At 36.5% G+C, this 20476-nt stretch overlaps 3 protein-coding genes across 3 annotated transcripts; 2 read left to right on the plus strand and 1 right to left on the minus strand.

The window, feature by feature from the left end:
* Nucleotides 1–924: 924 nt before the first annotated feature.
* Nucleotides 925–3045, plus strand: LOC133858293 (beta-carotene hydroxylase 2, chloroplastic-like). The gene is made up of 7 exons (XM_062293733.1): nt 925–1448; nt 1541–1600; nt 1698–1769; nt 1895–2029; nt 2191–2316; nt 2429–2485; nt 2620–3045. The coding sequence occupies exons 1-7, from the start codon at nt 1074–1076 to the stop codon at nt 2695–2697; spliced, it is 903 nt and encodes a 300-aa protein (XP_062149717.1). The 5' UTR covers nt 925–1073; the 3' UTR covers nt 2698–3045.
* A 3928-nt stretch (nt 3046–6973) lies between these two features.
* Nucleotides 6974–14691, plus strand: LOC133858295 (uncharacterized). The gene is made up of 14 exons (XM_062293734.1): nt 6974–7287; nt 8084–8289; nt 8604–8674; nt 9142–9230; nt 9463–9513; nt 9913–10008; nt 10110–10186; nt 11789–11984; nt 12473–12547; nt 12827–13077; nt 13404–13473; nt 13547–13642; nt 13962–14040; nt 14138–14691. Exons 1-14 carry the CDS (start codon nt 6991–6993, stop codon nt 14203–14205), a joined length of 1722 nt encoding a protein of 573 aa, XP_062149718.1. The 5' UTR covers nt 6974–6990; the 3' UTR covers nt 14206–14691.
* Nucleotides 14692–15238: 547 nt separating this feature from the next.
* On the minus strand, nt 15239–16798 carry LOC133858296 (septum site-determining protein minD homolog, chloroplastic). Its single transcript, XM_062293735.1, has one exon. The coding sequence runs from the start codon at nt 16585–16587 to the stop codon at nt 15625–15627; it is 963 nt and encodes a 320-aa protein (XP_062149719.1). The 5' UTR covers nt 16588–16798; the 3' UTR covers nt 15239–15624.
* Nucleotides 16799–20476: the final 3678 nt, after the last annotated feature.

Here is a 20476-nt window from a genome sequence, read left to right on the forward strand (position 1 = left end):
TGTGGCAACAAATAATTATAAATAAGTCTAGATTTGATCCAACTTAAATATGTATAGCCGATGACCTACCTAAAAGTAAAAGTGGACTAAAACCCACTTTGAGACCCATCTGATCTAGAAAGATAATATGATATTTGGAATTATGTTAAACTTGTGAATCATGCTTAATTAACTAATAAAGTTCGTTGTACGTTGGCAAAAAAAAAACTCTAGAGTTTGGTTTATTTCATTGTAAAGCACACTAAAAAAAATTTAAAAACTTGTTTTTATTAATTAATCTATATTCCAAAAATAATTTAAATTATTTGATTGCATCAGAAAATCCTAGTTTAAAAAAACTCCATAAAAAGTATGTAAGTGATAGGGGTTGAAGAAGTGGCTAAAATAATAGGAGAAATGAGAAGAAATGTCAAACGAGGGAGGTAGCAGTAAGACAAATGGAGAAAAGAGTCATTGATAGAGACCTGAGAGCAAAATAATAAATTGATTTTTTTCTTTGGCACACATACTAACAAATCAGGATACCCTGATATTCTATATTTCACACTAACAAAGCTCTACTAGTCATTTATTGGTATTAAAAATAAAATAAAATAAAAATATGTTTTTAAAAACTCACAATAAATCATTTTGATTTGGAAGGAAAGGTTCTAGACATTCTTTTTATAAAATTAGGAGAATATGTGAAAAGGCCATAACCAATAATGTGGAATTGATAATTTGATATGGGTAATATTAAAAAAAAAAAAAAAAAAAAAAAAAAATTATACCAAAAAACAATCCATGAAAATGGCATTAAAGCAAATAGAGAAAAGAGTGAGGGGCATGGGGCATGTGGCATCTGTTTTCGATCATTTGCACAGTGTTTCCAAATGAATATTTTATTTGTAGAGATCTACATGAAGATGTGGCTTCGGGCTCACCGTGCATTTAACCCTCCACTCTTCGAACGATAAACCCAGAAAGAAGTAAAGAACACCGCGCTCCACTACAGTCCACGCTACACACACACACACACACTCTACTCTCTCTCTGACCTTGGCAAAGTCTCAAGGGTTGGCCCAAGTGCTGCCATGGCGGTTGGACTCATCGCCGCCGCAACCCCCAAACCCTTCCGTCTCTTCCAGCACGCCCTCCTCCAAAAACCCTCACCCCTCTTCACCTCCTTGGCTCTCCGCCGTAGCAAAATCCACAAAACCAGAAGAAAAACATGCTTCACTATCTGTGTGATCATGGAGGACCAAAACCGAAATTCCCCGTTGGAGAATCTCAAAGCGGAAGATCCTGGTGGTATGAATTCTCAGATCCCATCCATACGTGTGACAGAGAGGTTGGCCAGGAAGAGATCGGAGAGGTTCACTTATCTCGTAGCCGCTGTTATGTCTAGCTTTGGTATTACTTCCATGGCTGTCATGGCTGTTTATTATAGATTTTCTTGGCAAATGGAGGTACTCTCTCTATCTATCTCTCCCTGCCCCTCTCTTCAAGCATATCTCTGTGTATGTATATGTAATGGAAATTGGATTTTGTTTTGGCATAGGGTGGAGAGGTGCCCTTGTCTGAAATGTTTGGTACATTTGCTCTCTCTGTGGGTGCTGTGGTAAGTTTCCTTTTATCTTTTCTTTCTAAAGAAAAAATGGATAGTGGGATGATTTGGGTAGTCCTGAAATGAAGTGGGTAATTAATTTGGTTTTCAGGTGGGTATGGAGTTTTGGGCAAGATGGGCTCACAAAGCTCTCTGGCACGCTTCCTTATGGCATATGCATGAGGTTTGTTTTCAATACCTCTATTGCTCTCTCTCTTTCTGTAGAATCAGTTCTGTCTTCAAAAACAGTACCGCCCATTTGAAACGACGAATTCTGCGACCTAAACATTTTTCTCCCCCTATTTGCAGTCGCACCATCGACCAAGAGACGGTCCGTTCGAGCTCAACGATGTTTTTGCCGTAATCAACGCCGTCCCTGCTATTGCTCTCCTGGCCTATGGTTTCTTCCACAAGGGCCACGTGCCTGGCCTGTGTTTCGGCGCTGTAAGTCTCTCTCATTATCTTTCTGAATCTGGCTTTAATATTCTCTATTAACGGTTTAATAATATAATTACGTTAATTAATCTTACTTAATTAGCAAATGAATCTTGTGCGACGAAAATGACCCCACGATTTTTTCATATTAACGTATTGACTCGGAGCAGGGTCTTGGAATTACGGTGTTTGGCATGGCGTACATGTTCGTCCACGACGGTCTGGTTCACAAAAGATTCCCAGTGGGGCCCATCGCCAACGTGCCCTACTTCAGGAGGGTCGCTGCGGCTCACACGGTACCTATTCACCAATCACCAGTCGTCCAAACAAATATATATTTTCTTTAATCTTTTCCTGCAACAGAATCTGACGGTCAAGATTTCGTTTGATTTTGATGTTTTGCTGCAGCTCCATCACTCGGATAAGTTCGATGGTGTGCCCTACGGTTTGTTTTTGGGACCTAAGGTACGACTGGGCTTCTTTTTTTTATTATTATTTTTTAAAAAAAAAAAAAAAAACGGTGTCGTTTTTTCTTTGTAAGCTTGCTTCTTATTACAGTGGCAGCTGGTGAGTGAATTTTGTGCTAAACTGTGGTGCAGGAACTGGAAGAAGTGGGAGGGCTGGAAGAATTGGAAAAGGAGATAAGTAGGAGAAGCAAATCGTATAACGGCGGATGATTATCAATGGGACCCCGTTTTGTAGCTCGAATATTTATCAGAGTACGTAGATGTAATAAGTAGAGTGATCAAATATCAATGGTTTTGATGAAGGACAGGAAAAGAAGTAGGTAAAAAGAAGGAAACAGTAAATTGGTAAAAAGCTTGAACGATCTTCTTATCTTGTGTGTTTTCTTTATGAGGTGGATATCATGAGAATGAAAGACAAGTACATGCAGAACTTATATGGAATTATAGACGACAGTGTCCCAGCCATACCCATATATATGATTGAACAGCTCTTTGCTTCGAGTTTGTATTCAGTTGTTATACAAATCCCAAGATAGTAAGAGTCAGAGTGTTTCTTAATATTGTCTCACCCTTCAATTTCTTTTTCATTTTTTATAATTTTGCCAAGTGATACAAAAGTAATTTTAAGTAATCAACGACTATCGCCCAATTCCGTTCCGTAATTGGCATGATCACCTCCACGGGCACCAAGGTGGTTAGTGATTGGTACGCCAAATAGTTATTTTATTAAAAAAAAAAAAAAAAAAGAATAGAATAATTTTTATTAAGAATAAAAGAAGATAGGATAAAATAAATATTGATGCTAAAATGTATAATAAGGATCTAACACTTTAAATATTTATTTTTTATGGGTAATGAGAATAGTTATTTCATTTCATGTATATTTCGTTTTTAATAAAATCTATTTATTTTTCTAATAGAATAACCATTCTATCGTAACATAAGGGTAGTGTCGACAATTTTTCATATTACCCACGAATTCGACACGAAGCAAACAAAATTAGCGTATTAAGGTTGTTGAGAGATCTGATTAGTTTAATTAAATGGGTCGTATTATGGTTGATTTATATAGTCGTATAGTCACGTTTTGACAAAATCCAAATCCAACATGCAATGTTTAATTTAAGACTGTCAATTTTTTGCACAATCCACAAACTCAACACAAAATTAGTGGATTAGGGTTATTGGGTTTAACTCGTTTAATTAAATGAATTTAGTTAAGATAGATGTATATAATCATATTCTCATGCCTCGACATGACACAAACTCGATACGCAAATACGAATTATTAACTCTTAATATTAAGGTGGTTATGGCATCATCCCACTATAGAAATTTGGAGATCGAATCACCCTTGAATGAGATTTAGGATTAAATCCAAGCTAGGGAAGAAATCCTAATTAATATAGCTCGGCGCAAGAGGGGGAGGAAAAGAAGGATAAGCGGTAACTAAAGGCAGCCTTAACTTGGGCAAAGAAGTTTATGCTGAATCCTACTTATGCGTTTTAACTATCTCTTGTCACCATCCTTTCTAATTAGGTCATATATTCCCAAATGGGTAGAAATAATTAAAGAAAAATTTGTAAATTTTTGTGACTGTAAAACTATAAATGGATGAGACGACCAGTCAAAATACAAAAAGAATGAAATTAAAAAAATAAAATAAAATAAAACTAGCTGTGATCTATCAAATTACACTAGTTAAGAGCTAGAGGCAATTTTTATGATGAACTGAGATTCACTAGGTGAAGATTTGGCCAGTTCAATTTATATTGTTGGAAATGTCTATGAATCTTTGCAACCTTGGCTTTAACTCTATAAGGAAAGCATGCTCATCATCAAAGAAATCGTGGGTTGCGTCAAGATAAAGGCTATACCTAAATCACATAGGACAAAGCTTTCTTCTAAATTGAATTGGAATAATTTTATTCAATTCAGTCTATCAAATTGCACGTGAGAATGATATATATTTTTAATTTTCACATGTACTTTGAACTCATGCCAATTGTAGGTCTACCGATAATTATTAAAGGAGGGTGGCCATCCCAAATAAGATTAAAAAAAAAAAAAAAAAAAAAACCATTTTTTTTTACCTTAAAACTTTATTCGTATTCTATTTTTTTAACAAATTTACTAACTTAAAGTATCATAGGCTTTTTTGCCTGTCGGAGCCAATTTAGTGATTTTCTTTTTGTCTTGCATGCGGCTCGTAGTCTAGTCTAATAAATTAAGCAAATTAAAATCTGCTTTTGCATTGCACATAATGACATATATAATTAAGAAAATTGTAGACTAGCTAGTTGGATTAAGATAGGTGTTAGGTAACTTCCAAAAAAAGAAAAAGAAAAAGAAAAAGAAAAAGAAAAGAAAGAAGATCGAAGAAGAAAAGATATATAGGTACGTGTTAGGTTCAAAGAAAGAAAAGAAAAGAAAGAAAATTGGCTCCAATTACCAATTAGAGAATGGGAATCAGAAATGTGAAAGCAGGAGAAGTTTGTAGAATATGCATATGATATATAGGAATCCAATTTGTTAACGTCCGTCCCCAAAGGGGCTGACTCAACCTCCTCATGGTGGACCAATACGTCCGTACCGTCTAATTGTGGACTACGTATAGCATCCCCATTGGGGGGTGGGTTTTCCAACTTTCTCCTCCAATACAAACACAGCAACCTTAATTAGTGCCTCCTGCACTTCACTTATGACTTATCCTAGCTTAGTGGGTTTTGAAATGTGTCAAAATTTGATCAAATATCCCACGTAGTTATATCCTTTTCTTTTATTTATTTAAAAATATTGTCACAAAACATGACCGTCTTCTTGGGTAGATTAAAAAAATAAAATTATTGATTAATTCATCCAATACTATATAATTGCTGCCGACATGCGCATCAACATGCACTTTTTATAGTAAACTTATATTCGTATATATTGATTTTGACCTCACCCCAAATTTTTGCTTCGAGATGGCCACGTGGACCGTCCAATATCGTCCACCGTGTTCTTTAAAGCTAGAGTCAGCAATCAATTGATTAAAATAGAATAATTGTCATCAAACAAGATAATGTTGTGTTTTGTGTTTGCATACGCATTTTCATTATTAACAGGATTCAAGCTCGACGCTACCTATTTGCTATTTTTGCCATTTAATTGCCATTTGCCAATAACAAGTAGTGGACTTCTTTTTCTTTTTCTTTTTCATTTTTTTTAAAAAAAAAATAAGAAAACTAATGTAACCCGTGTCACCGGCCATCTACGGCAGCCATTGAAAAAAATTTCAATTACATACTAACACGTGTCAATACGATATAAAATGGTTATAGGTCTAAATTTTTTTTATTTTTTTGCTAATTGTGTATCCTAAGCTTCTTATATGAGTAAAAACAAAGAACAAAAAATCAAGCAACTTTTTTATATTCCAGGAGTATCTCAATGATCACGTACGTGGCATTATGATATTGGCTTGTCTTTTGATAATTAGTTATTTTTTTGTTTGTGAATTGTTCAGCGTGGGCTCTGCCAGACAGCGGATTTTCACCACCGCCCAAAAACATTTATACCGACAACGACCCAATTAAGTGGAGCATGGGCCCATTGTTGGTCATTTTTTGGTCTCCCACTTTATGATTTAGACACACGTCACACACTGCATTTTGACCGATCACAAAACATTGAATAAAAAGGAAAAATAGTGCATTTCTCAATTAAGACCACATTTCTAAAACTTTCTTAACTTGGTTCTGTTCATGGGGGCCGACATATTTTATGCATCGGGCTATTCATGAACTGACATGTTTGTTGATACAATGATCACGTGGCAGGCATAGGAAGAAGGCTGTAAATAGAATAAAATAATGAGAGAGCTATATCAAAGGTCCAACAAAATTATCTCTATGATTAAGTCAAAATGAATATATATAAGAATAAAGCAAATTGATAGACTAGAGTAGGGGTGAGTATTGGTTCGATAAGCGTTTAAGTTAGTTAATTCGGTTAATTCACTGACTTCATTTCGACAAGCTATATTTTTAAAAATATTGGTTAAGTTAGTTAGTATTCGGTTAATATGGGTAATGAATCGACGTCATTTTGATTTTTTTTTTTTTTTTAAAAAAAAAAAATCAAACATTTCTTTCTTATTAAAACGGTATTGTTTCGAACTGACAAGGCGTTCCCACTTTATGCTTATTTCGCATTGTCTAGTAACTATATCATGTGATCGGACCAAGATTTCCTGTAAATAAAGCCCAAATTCAAAACATAGCACACACATCTCAAACAAATGCATAATCACTCATAGAAAGCATTCACCGAGTATGAGCAAATTAGGTTGAGAGGCCCAATTGGATACCCCACTCTTAACCAGGCCCAGTTCAGTCCATCTTCTTCCATAAATGGGCCTAATAAAACTTTCTGTAGGCCCAATAAATTTGATATCTTTCCCACCCATAACCCAACCAGCTGTGATAGCTAGCTGTCACTTGCCCGGGAAAATCCCTCCCAATGAATTTTCCGGCACTGATTCCGTCGAACTCCCTTCATTTTCTCGAGAAAACGAAGCCCCATTTTCAGATACGTCGAGGTAGAATTCCGCTCTGGTCCACAACTCATCACGTTGGAGCATATGTCCAGGCCTCGAGTGAAACCAGTGGCAAAAGATCAGTCTCAAAGAAATGTACGGACAGGGAAAATGAAAACCGAGGACCGCTCAGATTGGAGAATGGTGGAAAGGGTTGGATTCACTTCGTGGGTGTTGGAGGTTGTGGGTTGTCTGCGCTGGCCATGCTTGCACTCAAACAAGTAAGCTCTTTTCGAAAACGCTAATGTATGTTTGGTGGCTAAAATCACTGCTTATCCCAAATCTTAAACTGGCAACAAATGGTGAATTTCATCATTTAATAAAAAATTTAAACATTGCTTTCGGCAAAAACTTCCTTCAATAAGTGATACGATCAACTGAATTTAATTAATATTCTAACATTGAAAAAAAAAGGGAGAAAAAAAAGGAAAAGGAAAAGGAAAATGAAAATGAATCAGAAGAAGAAAATCTTATATGGGGTTTTTTGTTAACAGTTAACGTTGCGTGTGTTTTTCCAACATGACGAGCTCAACGTGACAAGGCCTTGTAGTTATATATTGAGATTGAAAACAAATGGATTTATACTCTGTTTGGTTGCCCAGAAAAAGAAATGGAGGAATGTGAAGGAGGATAAGATTTTGTGTCTCATGTTTTCGTTGTTTTCATGTTCTTGAATAGTTCAACTTAACTAAGGCATAGAATCGTTTTGGGTTTAGCGCAAAGTAAAATTCTTTGCATCTTGGTACTGGATAATGAAAGCTTAAAGATTGAAAATGTTATTTCCCATCATTAGATAAAAAGACAGTTCACTTTTTTTTACCTTATCTCCTACATTTCGTCAGCAACCAAATAAAGCTTATTCAAAAGATTTTCTCCTTAGAAACCAAATTGATCGTTATATTGTCATAAAGCTTACAAGGTTGATAGGGTCTAATATTGTTGCTTGTTGTTAATGCCAATGTGTTACAAGGGAATAGTTCTTATATTTTGAATGTTAATGGTGCAATCTGGTTATAGGGTTTTGAGGTTAGTGGCTCAAATATTGTATGGAGCAGCTACATGAATGGCCTACAAGATGCCGGTGCACATTTGTATATTGGTCATTCAGTGTCGAAGTTGAAAGGGATTAAGGGGTTAAAATTACCTGATGCAATGGTTGTTTCAAGTGCTATTCCTCAAGACAATGTGGAGATTTTGTACGCAAAAGCTGCTGGAGTACCTGTGTGAGTACATCCATATGTGTCAACTTTGGCATTTTTTGGCTACAAATTCTGGAATTACTTTTCCTGTTTTTCAATGTATGAACTTTTGGAAATACCTTTGGTCTGCTTTTGAAAGGAAAATTTGCTTTGAATTTTTTTGTTAGAATATATAAAATTACTTCCAAGTGTTAGATAGCATTGTATCGGCTAACTTTGTATTTCAGGTATGTCTAGCTGTTTGTTTCACTATGTGATGATGGTAATTTCTACTGTTTGATATATTAATATAGTACATTGTTCACTCCACTTGATTTTCTCTTAACCCCTTGTTACAGATACAAGCGTGATTATTGGCTGGCAAGGCTAACAGAGGGCTACAATCTTATTGCTGTTAGTGGTAGCCACGGTAATATTATAAGCTATCATTCTTACTAATTGTAATTTGTACAGTCTTCTCTAAAATTGATGCTGTAGCTCAGGTTTACATTTCAGCTAGAAATTTGAATAGTTTCTCTGATCTATCTACAGTGTAAAATATGAAGCATTGCTTGGCCAATTATTTGTAGATGTAGAACAATAGATAGTATTTTATTACTGAATTAACCAAGTTATGAAGATTAGGTTAAAGATTGGCATTGTTTCTACTATAATTGGGGTCCATTGTAGTGATTATGAGAACTTTGGAACTGTCAATTATAGTTTTAGATTTTCTTCCTCTTCTTCTTCATTTGTAAATTTACATGTGCCCAATGGGTTTTCTAAAGAAATCAAGCTAGAACGTTCTATCTTATTTTCAATTTAGTATGTTCCCGTCCTTTTTAATCTTAATTTCCCTTGAAATATTTGAAATAATTCATTTATTGGTTTATCCAGGGAAGAGTACAACAGCAAGTATACTGGCTTATGTTTTAAAAGCAATGGGTGATGATCTTACAGCTGTGGTTGGAGCACATGTTCCACAGGTATCATTGTACTTTGAGCAGCTCGGCAGAAAAGCTGAATTTTACAAATGTAGTGTATAAAGTTTCTTTACTTCTTTGGTTATATGCTCAGATCAATTCTCCTAATGGTTTCTCCTTTTCATTGAACTTTACATTTTCAATTAGAACTTGTTTTTTTGGCTTGTTTTATGTAGTTGATACACTTCTCTTGATATCGATAGATGTTGGAAATAATTGAAGCTATCCTTTGCAGTTTCCAGAAGGAAATATTATCTCAGGTTGTGGTCAAAATTTTGTGCTGGAGGTATCCTTTTCACTTGATGTTCAGAATGGAATTCAATTTGTTTGATTGTTATATGAGCATTGACACTGCATATGAGAATGTTAATTACAATGAATTTATTGTAAGGATTTTTTTTATTATTTTTTTTTCTTTCTACGAATTGATAGAGAATTTGTTTCACTGCATCTACCTAAAAACAAATGTACTGACATCAAATTCTTCATTTGTCAAACGATGTCATATAGTTTTGTAATCACAGAGAATTTTATTGATGAAAATGATTGGTACTTTATTATCAATACTAGATCCCAGTCCATATCTATGTGTAGAGACTGCTGAGTCTGATTAGTGTTTTCTTTTCCTGCTGTTCTGTTTTGGAGGATTGCACCTTTATGCCCATGCACTTCATGTTCAGGATAGGCTGATGAATATGATGGTTGTTTTTTGGGATTATCACCTTACATAGCTGTGGTAACTAATCTGGATTGGGAGCATGTTGATAATTTTCAAGATGAGGTATGTTGATTAATAAGCTTTTCATGCATGGAACTTATATCGTAAGACTTTTTATTCGCGGGCCTAGTTTAGACTGATTGAATCTTTACTCTCAAAATCAGGAGGCTGTTAAATCTACTTTCAGGAGGTTCCTGAAACTAATCAAGGTGGGTGGACATCTAATAATATCTGGGGACAGGTATCCATCACCCACTTGACTTTTTTAGGATATTATCTATGCCACTAAGTCACACTATTTGTGGGCGCCAAAAGATTTATTTTTCATTTCTCCTTGCAATTATATAAGTGGGCTTGTATAGGGGATATTTGGAAAAGGGAAAGATGCTCTAGAGGTCCATGAGGTATAAGTTTTTATCAAATCATTTTCTAAGGTTTAAATTTTATCAATTTACTTCTTAAGCTTAGAACTGTTAGCAAATAGATCATTCTGTCCATCTCCCGTTAAATTTTTAACGGTGCTGCCACATCATACCCAATCAAAAGGAAACACGTGTCCCTTTAATGAAGAAAATATATATATATATATATATATATATATATATATATATATATATATATATATATATATATATATATATATATATATATATATATATATATATAAAATTATAAATATAAATATAAATCTAAGAAATAAAAAGAGGGGGTGGTTCAGCCACCCCCAGGCCTGCCAAAAGGGGTGGCTGAACCACCAACCCCTCTATTTTTTTTTTCTTTTTGTATTTTATATTTATATTTATAATTTTAAATTTTGATTTATTAAAAGAGGACACATGTCACCTTTTGATTGGGTATGACGTAGCAGCACCATAAGAAATTTAACAGAAAGTGGATGGAATGATTTATTTGTTAACGGTTCTAACCTCAAAGAGTAACTTGATGAAATTTAAACCTTATGAAGTGATTTGATAAAAAAAAGTGATACCTGGAATCTCTGGAGCATTTTTTCCCTTTGGAAAACCAAGGTTTTGTTCAGTCTAACTCCAATTTTGAGAGCAAAAAATCAAATCAAAATGGTTCCTAACTAGACCCCCCCCCCCAAAAAAAAAAAAAACAAAACAAAACAAAAAGAAAGAAAAAGAAAAAGAGGCCTAACAAACAAACAAACTGGAGTAGTATTTTGCAAACTTATGGTAGTTATGGTTTGGAATAGAACAAAACCACAAAGATGCATAGATTTGAACTTCAGCTGTAGTTAAGTGAAATAAGATGCTGGGCAGTGATAGAACTTTACACTTTGCAATAACTGATATGTACAAGAAAATATTATGGAATAAAAGTTGTTGGCAGATAAGTCTTTTATGTAAGATATTGTGCATACAGTTTAAGCAAAGAATTCACAAATAATGCTGATAATCACTTTACAAAAGTTTGATGCGTCCAACATACATTTTTGTTCATTACCTTGAGCATCTAGTTAGAAGTTCTTGATTCCTTGAATAATTAAGTTTAAGAAACAAGAATGTGTGAACAAGAAATAGGTGATTTAAATTGTTGCTTCACATGGATGATATGAGTCAGTAATTGTGATATAACCTTTTTTAAAGATTAAGACATAGCATCTCACCGCAATGCAGTGACTACCATTACTATTAACCATTTAAGGTAATGACTATTAACTCAATATTCCACCTCAGTGACAGAATAGAAAAGTGGACCCCAAAATCTTTGCTCACATTCATATTGTGCAACACCAACGCTGTATTAGAAGTTCATGAATGCCACTTATATGATTTATCTTTCATAGATTTTAATTCAAGAATTTTCTTTGACACAACAGTCCGGGTGCATGTTCTTTGCTAAGTCACAGAGGACAAGCAACAGGATCAGAGTATTCCAGCGATGTGATGTCGGTTCCAAATTTGGAGCCATGTGATAATCACTATAGAATAACAACTTATGGGATCTCAAGTCTTAATGATTGGTATGCATCCTCAGTTCATTCCAACTTTCACGGTGGTACTGACTACACACTGGTAGGTTTCAATTTTATTTGGAAATCTCTGGTTTCCCCTGCAGTAGAGCCATCCCATTTATAGAAAGCTAAATTATATATCCATTCTATTTTTATTTGGCCGTTGGAAAGCATGACCCAATGTTATGACACAAGATTTGGCATGTAATTTAAAACATTCTTAAAGATTGACATGTGTCATCAAAATTTAGATTTCTGAATTTGCTAAACTTTCTTTGAGATCTTTGAATGGTGCCTGGCAAATTGGAAAGGCCAGTGAGTTCTAACTCAAATTGCACTTCCTTGCCCTTGATCTAAATTATATGGCTCTTAATTTTAAGGTGGCTTTTTTTCTGCAATAGTGGTGTTTCAACTTGCATTAATACAATTTTATGTCCCCCTTATGCTTCTGTTCTATCATGATATTGCAGTAATTGGTTATTGCTGTTAGTGAAAATTTCCTAAACATGATGCATTCATCAATTTAAACTAATACTTGATTAACTACAGTGCCATAGGGGATATCGGGTGGCAGACATCCGTCTACAGATTACAGGAATTCATAATGTCCTCAATTCATTAGCAGTGAGTGTTTTACCGAGTTTTACCAGGTTTTGCTTCATATTCAAAAGCTGCGATTTCTCTTTCTATTCATATACAGTGATAAAACTTTTTTCGTTAGCAATAGCTTTTTTCTGATGTCAGCCAGTAGTTTGAGTTTGTCGGATGAAATTTGATTATTAAGATTGGAAATATTAGAGGTTGATGTATTTTTACTATTCTTCACTTGTAGTTTATTGGGTCATTGGTCTCTTTAGTTTCTCATAAAATTTTGCTACGAGCCTAATTCTTGTTGTCTGTCAGGTTATTTCCACAGTGATGGTGCTTTTCAGTGACAGAATGCAATTTTATGAGTTAATCGATCATTTAAGGTCACACTTGAGAAGTTTCACTGGTGTTTCTAGGCGTTTTGAGATGGTTGGTACAATTTACGGATGCCATATATATGATGATTATGCACACCATCCAACAGAAATTCATGCAGTTCTTCAAGCAGCACGTCGAAGGTTCCCATTTAAGGCTCTTTTGGTCGTATTTCAACCTCATACTTACAGGTACTTACCTCACATAGAATGGGAACAAATACAATTTGAGTAATGTTACTTTTCATACCCATTTCACACTGGCTGATGTAGCAAGTTTTAAGTGGTTTTTCTTTTCTTTCGTTTTTTTTTTTTTTTTTAAAAAAAAAAAATAACTAACATGGAAAACCATTTAAAACAAACCATGTCCGCGAGCGTGATATTGATGTGATAAATAGGCGTAAAGAGTAACATTACTCATACCTCATACGATTTACATCTCCTTTCAATGTAGTAATTTTATTACACGACCGATATTATGTTGTAAGACGAATTTATGCAGCTTTGTTCTTTTGTAGTCGTCTAGTAGCATTGAAAGATGGATTTGCCACTGCACTCAGTGATGCAGATCAAGTTGTGGTTACAGCGGTACCTGCATCTAAGTCCCTTATCCTTGTAGTTTACAGATATTAGGGCAACTAACATTTTGATTTATGGTTAGGTTTATCCTGCCAGAGAGACAAATGTTTGGAATGTGAGTGGCAGGGATTTCGCTGCTTCTATTATTGGCCCACCATCTGAATATATTTCTTCTTTGGTAATGCCCATATCCTACTTTTCAAAATTCACAAATGAGACTATCTGTATATGTGATGGTTACTTTTTTTTGAAGTGCATTACGTCGAATGCGGGCATGTCCTCTTATGTTTGGCTAAAAGAGTAATTGCTGTGCACAGAAACGTTTAACAGTTTGATGAATAGAAAATATATGTGTGTGTGTGTGTTGTGTTGTGTGTGTCCATAAGTTTATGAGAAAACTTTATAGACGTATAGTAAGTGGGATTTCATTGAGAATATTATCTCTTTACGTATGAACTTTGATTAATGGTCCATGAGTTCCTTTGGTGGCTTTGTAGGAGGACGTAGTTGATAAGTTAGTGCTTCAGATATCCAAGGACCTTCATCGCCAAATTGTTGTTTTGACCCTTGGAGCAGGCAATCAATCTTTAGAGCATACTTTGGATTTTCTTTCACCACTTGTAATTGAATTTTACTTGACTTTTCCAATTGTTATAACTGTTGTCACATACAGGTGATATTACTACTGTAGGCCCCAAAGTGCTCCACAAATTGCAACAGAAATTACAAGCAAACTTGTAAGGTTCCATGTGGCAGCTGCTTGTGCATTACTTGATTGAATATGAGATTTCAGACCTTTGATGGCTCAAAATCACCAAAAAGAGATTCCCAGGATGAGGATGAACATATCAGTAATTTATTGTTCGAAGCCAGCTTCTTTGAGTCATTACCGACCACCTTGTACTTTGGCAAGAAACAAATCTCCTTCTGCGACTACGACAATAGTATGGGAAGATGAAATCGATGGCAGGCAAATTACCCAACTGGTAATGAGAGTTTCTTCTGTGGATTTGGATGGAGGTGAAACTATTGAAGAAGAAAGTTCATTACATAGACTATACTGCTAAGTGCCTACCATGTAATGAATTTGCATTTCCAAATTTTTGTTGCATTATTTATTTATGTTCCAATTTAGAGGAAAACAGAAATGCTCTGTTGTATTTAATTACAATTTACTCGACTCTTATGTACATACATGCAATAACTAGTTTGATGAAATGAAGAATCAAACATATGATCAACCACATTAGTTCTATATCGATATTTCATACAGATTTTCACTGTTTGAAGAAATCGATGCTAGCATACTAGCATTAAATCCGAGTTTATAATACTCGAACTCGTATGACTAAGTAGATACACAGAATGGTTACAATTGATAAGTAGCCACGACCTATTTAGCTTAATCGGCTGGAACCATGTCTTATAAAGCAGTGATCACTAGTTCCTGAACGTGTTAGCATACCAGAAGTTGTAATTAGCATTGAAACCCAAAACGCAGTTGAGCTGATCTTAGACTAAAACTTGCAGACCCCATTCCTAAAACTAAAACTAGAAATCCAGCAATTGAAAGGAGAAACATAAAATCATCAACCTGAAACTTGTACCCTCCCGAGCCAAGAAAGATGCTTTTAGGAGATATTTCCACAAACTATTTATATCTCAGTTGATTATGATACACCTAAAAAGACAGGGCAAAAAGTATCTAACATCAGAAAAGATCAAATAAAAATGATGGGCACCCCAATCCCAAAATTTGGAATAAATTTTCCAATTTCACAGCGTTCACAAGAGAAATAGCAACTTCTGTTATAATTGAGTAAATACAGAAAATTCATCCTTAAAAGAACCAACATATGTTGTCATTAAAAAAAAAAAAGAAGCAACCGAATGCAGTTGAGCAGATCTTAACTAAAAGTTACAGACACCGCTCCTAAAAACTAATACTACTAGAAATCTAGCAAATCAAACAAAGAAACACAAAATCAGCAAAATGAAGAAAGAGAAAGACAAACTTCACTGTACACAGCTAATTCTCACGTTCATTCCCATCCTCCCGGAACAATCTCGGCTGCAGGCTGCTGCTGAAGGCCACCACAAGCAAAACACTCGAACTAGCATAACCTTAAACCCCATATACCTTAGCGTCCTTTCAATTTCTTAGCCTCCAAAAAAGGAGAAAAAGCCACGCTTTTTAGGCTCCTCCTCCACCATCACAGCCTTCATGCTATCCTGCTCAACAAGCCTCCAAGCCGCCTGCTCGAAAGCCAATCCGGCCAATGTGGGTGGCTTATTCAACACAAGCGGGTACCCTCTGTTGGTGCTCCTTATCACCTCCGAGTCCTCCGGAATCACACCCAACAACGCCAAACCCAACATCTCCTGCACATCCAGTACCGACATCATATCCTCGCCTTTGATCATATCCGTCCGAACCCGGTTCACCATCATCTTGATGTCCCTAATTCCGTCACATTCCAACAACCCAGTGACCCTATCGGCGTCTCGCAAGCTCGTGATGTCCGGCGTGGTCACGAGGACCGCCTCATTGGCCGGAGTGATGGCGGTGATGAACCCGGCATCGATTCCTGCGGGACAGTCGATGATAATGAAATCCGGGGAACCCTCTTGGCGAGCTTTCAAGGCGTCGACGAGCCAAACCAGGGCCTTTCCGCCGAAACCAATGGGGAGCTTGGAGCGAGGCTTGGAAATGCAGAGGAGTTCGAAGTTGGACCAGCGCTTGTCGCGGACGAGGGCCTGGTCGAGGCGGCAATCGCCGTTTAGAACCTCCATCACGGTGTAGTTGACGCGGTTCTCGAGGCCGAGGAGGAGGTCGAGGTTGCGAAGGCCGACGTCGGCATCGATGGCGACGACGGAGAAGCCGAAACGGGCGAGGGAGAGGCCGATATTGGCAGTGGTGGTGGTCTTGCCGACGCCACCTTTGCCGGATGTTATGACGACGACGCGGGGGGTGTCGCCGGCCAGTTGGGGCTTTCGATTGTATTGGAGGAGGGCGTGTGTTTTATGGGCGGGTTTTGTTGGGGGTTTGAGAGTTTTGGGGTAGAAGGGTTTTGAGAATGATGGGGTGAAGTGAAGGAAGCCGTGGTGGTGGAGAGAGAGCATTGCTGATCTATATTGAGAAACAGAGGAGAGAGGGTTTTAGGGGAGGAGGAGGGACACCATTTTTGGAGCAAAATGACAAAATGAGCAGTGTTTAGAGATGAGAGTCGAGAGAGGTGGATCGATTGGTGGCGGTGGGTCTAGACTGTCTAGTATTCTGGTGCCCTACATCTGAGCTTCCTCCATGCTCCATAGTTGAGTTTTTTTTTTTTTTTTTTTACCTAATATATATTTTTTTGAAGGAAAAAATTACTTTAACTCTCGCTGTTGATTTGAAACTCTGAATATGTTCTTAAAAATATTTTGAGAAAAATGCTTAAGAGGTCCTTTAATGAGTAATTTTAAAAGTTTCCTAGTAAGTACGTACGTGTGTGTATATATATATATATATTATTTTATTTTTTGGCTGTGTCTCTTCAAAAATATAGTAACTTTTAAAATTAAGATCACTTTTATAAATAAAAAAATAAAAAATAAAAATTCTGACTTTACACATCTATCAAGTATTACTTTTTATTCGATCACTTCTTAATGTTTAAATTTTATCAATTTACTTTCCATTCCATTCACATTCAAATTCTTTTAGACTTCTAACGTGTTGTCGCATCATATTCAATTAGAAAATGACATGTGTTCTATTTAATAAAAAATAAAAATGAGACACATACCTTTTTAAACTAACACTCAATTTGCAATGTCCCTCAAAACTAAATGTTGCATCAAAGTCCTCCAAAACTATTACAAACTCGTAATATACCCCCGAATGTAAAAAAATTAAAAACTGAAGGCACTTATTTTTTTTAAAAAAAAAAAAATAGGGTTGAAAAAGAGGTAGTCTAATCACTCCAAAAGAGTTACCCCCATATTTAGTTGAGGGGTTTATGTGGGTCGGAACATACTTGACAAGGAATTTCACTACAAGGAATATATTTATCTAATAATGTATATATTGTCACGTAATGAATATGTTGCTACGCCATTTATTTTTTAAATAATATAACGTCATATACACTTTTAGATACAACAAAATAAAATTATAATCATTAAATATAAAATTGTTACTCCACATTTTGCTTAGAAATGGAGAGAACCCTCGGCCACCCCTCTAGCAAATCTGTGGGTGGTCCTACTATCTCCTAAAAAAGTGTTATATATATATATATATATATATATATATATATATTAAAAATTTATTTATACTTTTTATTAAAAGAAAAAAAAATGTTACCTTTTAATTGGATATGACATGATAATACGGTTAAAAATTTAATGGAAGATAGACATAATAATTTATTAATACTTAAAGAGTAAATTATTAAAAGGGAAAACTTTAATTTACCCCACGAAATTGTCATCGATTTGCAATTCAACCACCAATGTTTTAATTTCGTCAATTGCACCCCATAAAGTTTCAAAAAATTTCAATTCAACCAATCCGTCTGAATTAACTAAATTTTCCACATGTGCCGCGCACATGCGATTTTTTGTCTGAACTTACCAAAAATGCCCTTAATTAAACAGCAGTGTTTTGGTTAAAAAAAAAAAAAAAACTGAAACACCAAAAAAAATAACTCCACGTCGTAGTCTTCTTAGTCCATTCATTAGCAGCCCGACGTGAAAAAGCACCCATTCTTCCGAAGCCTCAACTTCACCCTTATACGGTCGCTCACGCCGCTAGAGATCCCTGCACAAATGAGGCTTAAAACGGGGCCATTGTTGAGCAATAGTAGTGTAGCACAATCCACGACATTCGAGTACTTCTGAACAGAGGAAGGGATCCATATGTTGAGTAGGTCCTGCCCGATTTTGGCTCTGGCGGGTGACAACGGCATGTATATTCGAGCTGTCTTGTTTTCTTCTTTCTTTCTTTGACGTATGGTTACGTGACTTTTATACATATGTTTTTAAGTAAATATATGTGTATGTACTACATCTACATAGGCGATGGACAATGATACTGGCTAGAGGTCTGAGGAAATAGTTTCCCGACAAGATTGAACCTTGGGAAGGATCATATGCGCGTTTAACGTTGCCAAATCACGACATCAATTAGGTCATAGGAGTTGAAGAAAGCACCGGTGTAGAGAATGATCGAGCAAACAACAGAGACACAGCAAAGCTACCAGTAAAGGAACACTATGCGAGAATGCTGTCGACCACATTTCCGCCACATTTAGAGGTATGGTCTCTATTGTATGTTTCTCAAGCCCACTAATGGCATGTTGTGGCAATGGAGGTCCTCCATACAATTACAATATAAGGGTGACATGTGGTTAGCCTGGCTATCAGGTCTGCGAGGAAGGATCTAAGCTCATAAATTGGGATGGGATCCATTACACAGAAGCTGCAAATTCCTTTGTAACATCAAGAGTACTTTCCACAGCTTATTCTACACCACGTATCACGTTTGATTTCTTTTGTCATGGTTTACTATATAGTTCGTCTTGGTAGGTCCCACCCACCTTCTCCCCCATGCAACTCTCCAATGCACACGTAGCACCTGCTTCTCTGTTATTTCTGTTCAACAACTTGACGTCGACCTTCAGAAACGTGGCAAACAAGGCTGATATTTTGGGGGTGATGAGTCATTGTTGCTTTTGTTTGAGGATTGGTTGGCCAAATAAACTAATTACTAGGGGGCTGGCCAAGTAACTTGAACTGGGGTTCCATGGGGTTCTCTGGTCATCAAATACTTATGGCTATGTTTGCCTCTGTTTTAGAACATGAAAACAGAGGTGAACAGATGAGCTTGTCTCAGTGAAAAAAAAAGATGTAAAAAAAGTTCTCTTTTTCCTGCATGGTTTCTGAGGTGAAGGGGGATTATAATGGAGGGTGGTCTATCACAGAGGCACGTAGCGCATGGAGAAGTGTCCTGGTTGTGAGAAATAGGGAGATACTCTTACGTGGGAGGTGCCAATGTCCATGTCAGACATAACGTGAAATTGGATCAGAAAGTGTCTCATAAGCCTTCCAAACCTCAACAAATCATCTAGTGGAATCTTCTTTTGCAGATGGAGGACAGACATCTGGGTGGCATTGAAGAGCCAAGTTTCTGTAGGCTTTCTTTATCTCATCTCAAAGCCAACATTCTCAGAACAAAGAAAGAACTTCATAAAATTTGGCCTTTTTTTGCATGGCCAACTAATTAGCCCTGCATGATATAGTTTTGCGCAGCTTTGGAACCAGCTGGGTTGCATTCATCGGATTCATTCATAGGGAAATCTCCATGTTGTGTGTGTCAGTGTATCGTGTGAGAGATCAAAGAGAGACAAGAAGTGAAGTACGTATATATGGATGAGTTGGTCTACAATTAAAAATATATATGGTCCACGTTGTGCGGCAGAATTGTTCCATCTGGAGAATGAAGTTGCTGTGCAAGAGCTTGTGGAAATGCTTGCTGTAGGAGGATCCTTTACATCCCGATCCTTGTACTCCCTTGTCATAGGTATCTTTGTTGTGTGTATGGAGGTCCCACGCCGGAGAAAGCTGACCTGTGCGTCAAAAGTGGGAGAGGAAAGTGAAGGTACGTGAGAGATAATAGCAATAACAATGTTGTTAACAACAAGCAATGCAATAGGAAAAGAAAGGCTTTGCTTGAAGACTCTGCCACTGCTTCTGGAGGCACCGGATATAAAGGAATCGCTAGAGAAGGGGTCTTCGGGGGAGAGCCGTGAGAAGACGGTGGAGATGGGAGAAGAACTGAATGTGTGATGGACACGTGGGTGGATAGGGATGGATTTCCACCGAACCAGTTGCCAGTTTCCCCACAAACACAAAACGTTGCCGTTTGAGTAAGGGTATTTTTGTCAACTTTGGACAAAAAATTGCAAGTGCCACTCACGTGGGTCCACTTCCGTTTCTTCAAACAGCTTAATTGGACGGAATGAGGTAA

Source organism: Alnus glutinosa, chromosome 1 (genome assembly GCF_958979055.1).
Source record: "Alnus glutinosa chromosome 1, dhAlnGlut1.1, whole genome shotgun sequence".
In the NCBI taxonomy this organism is placed as follows: Eukaryota; Viridiplantae; Streptophyta; class Magnoliopsida; order Fagales; family Betulaceae; genus Alnus; species Alnus glutinosa.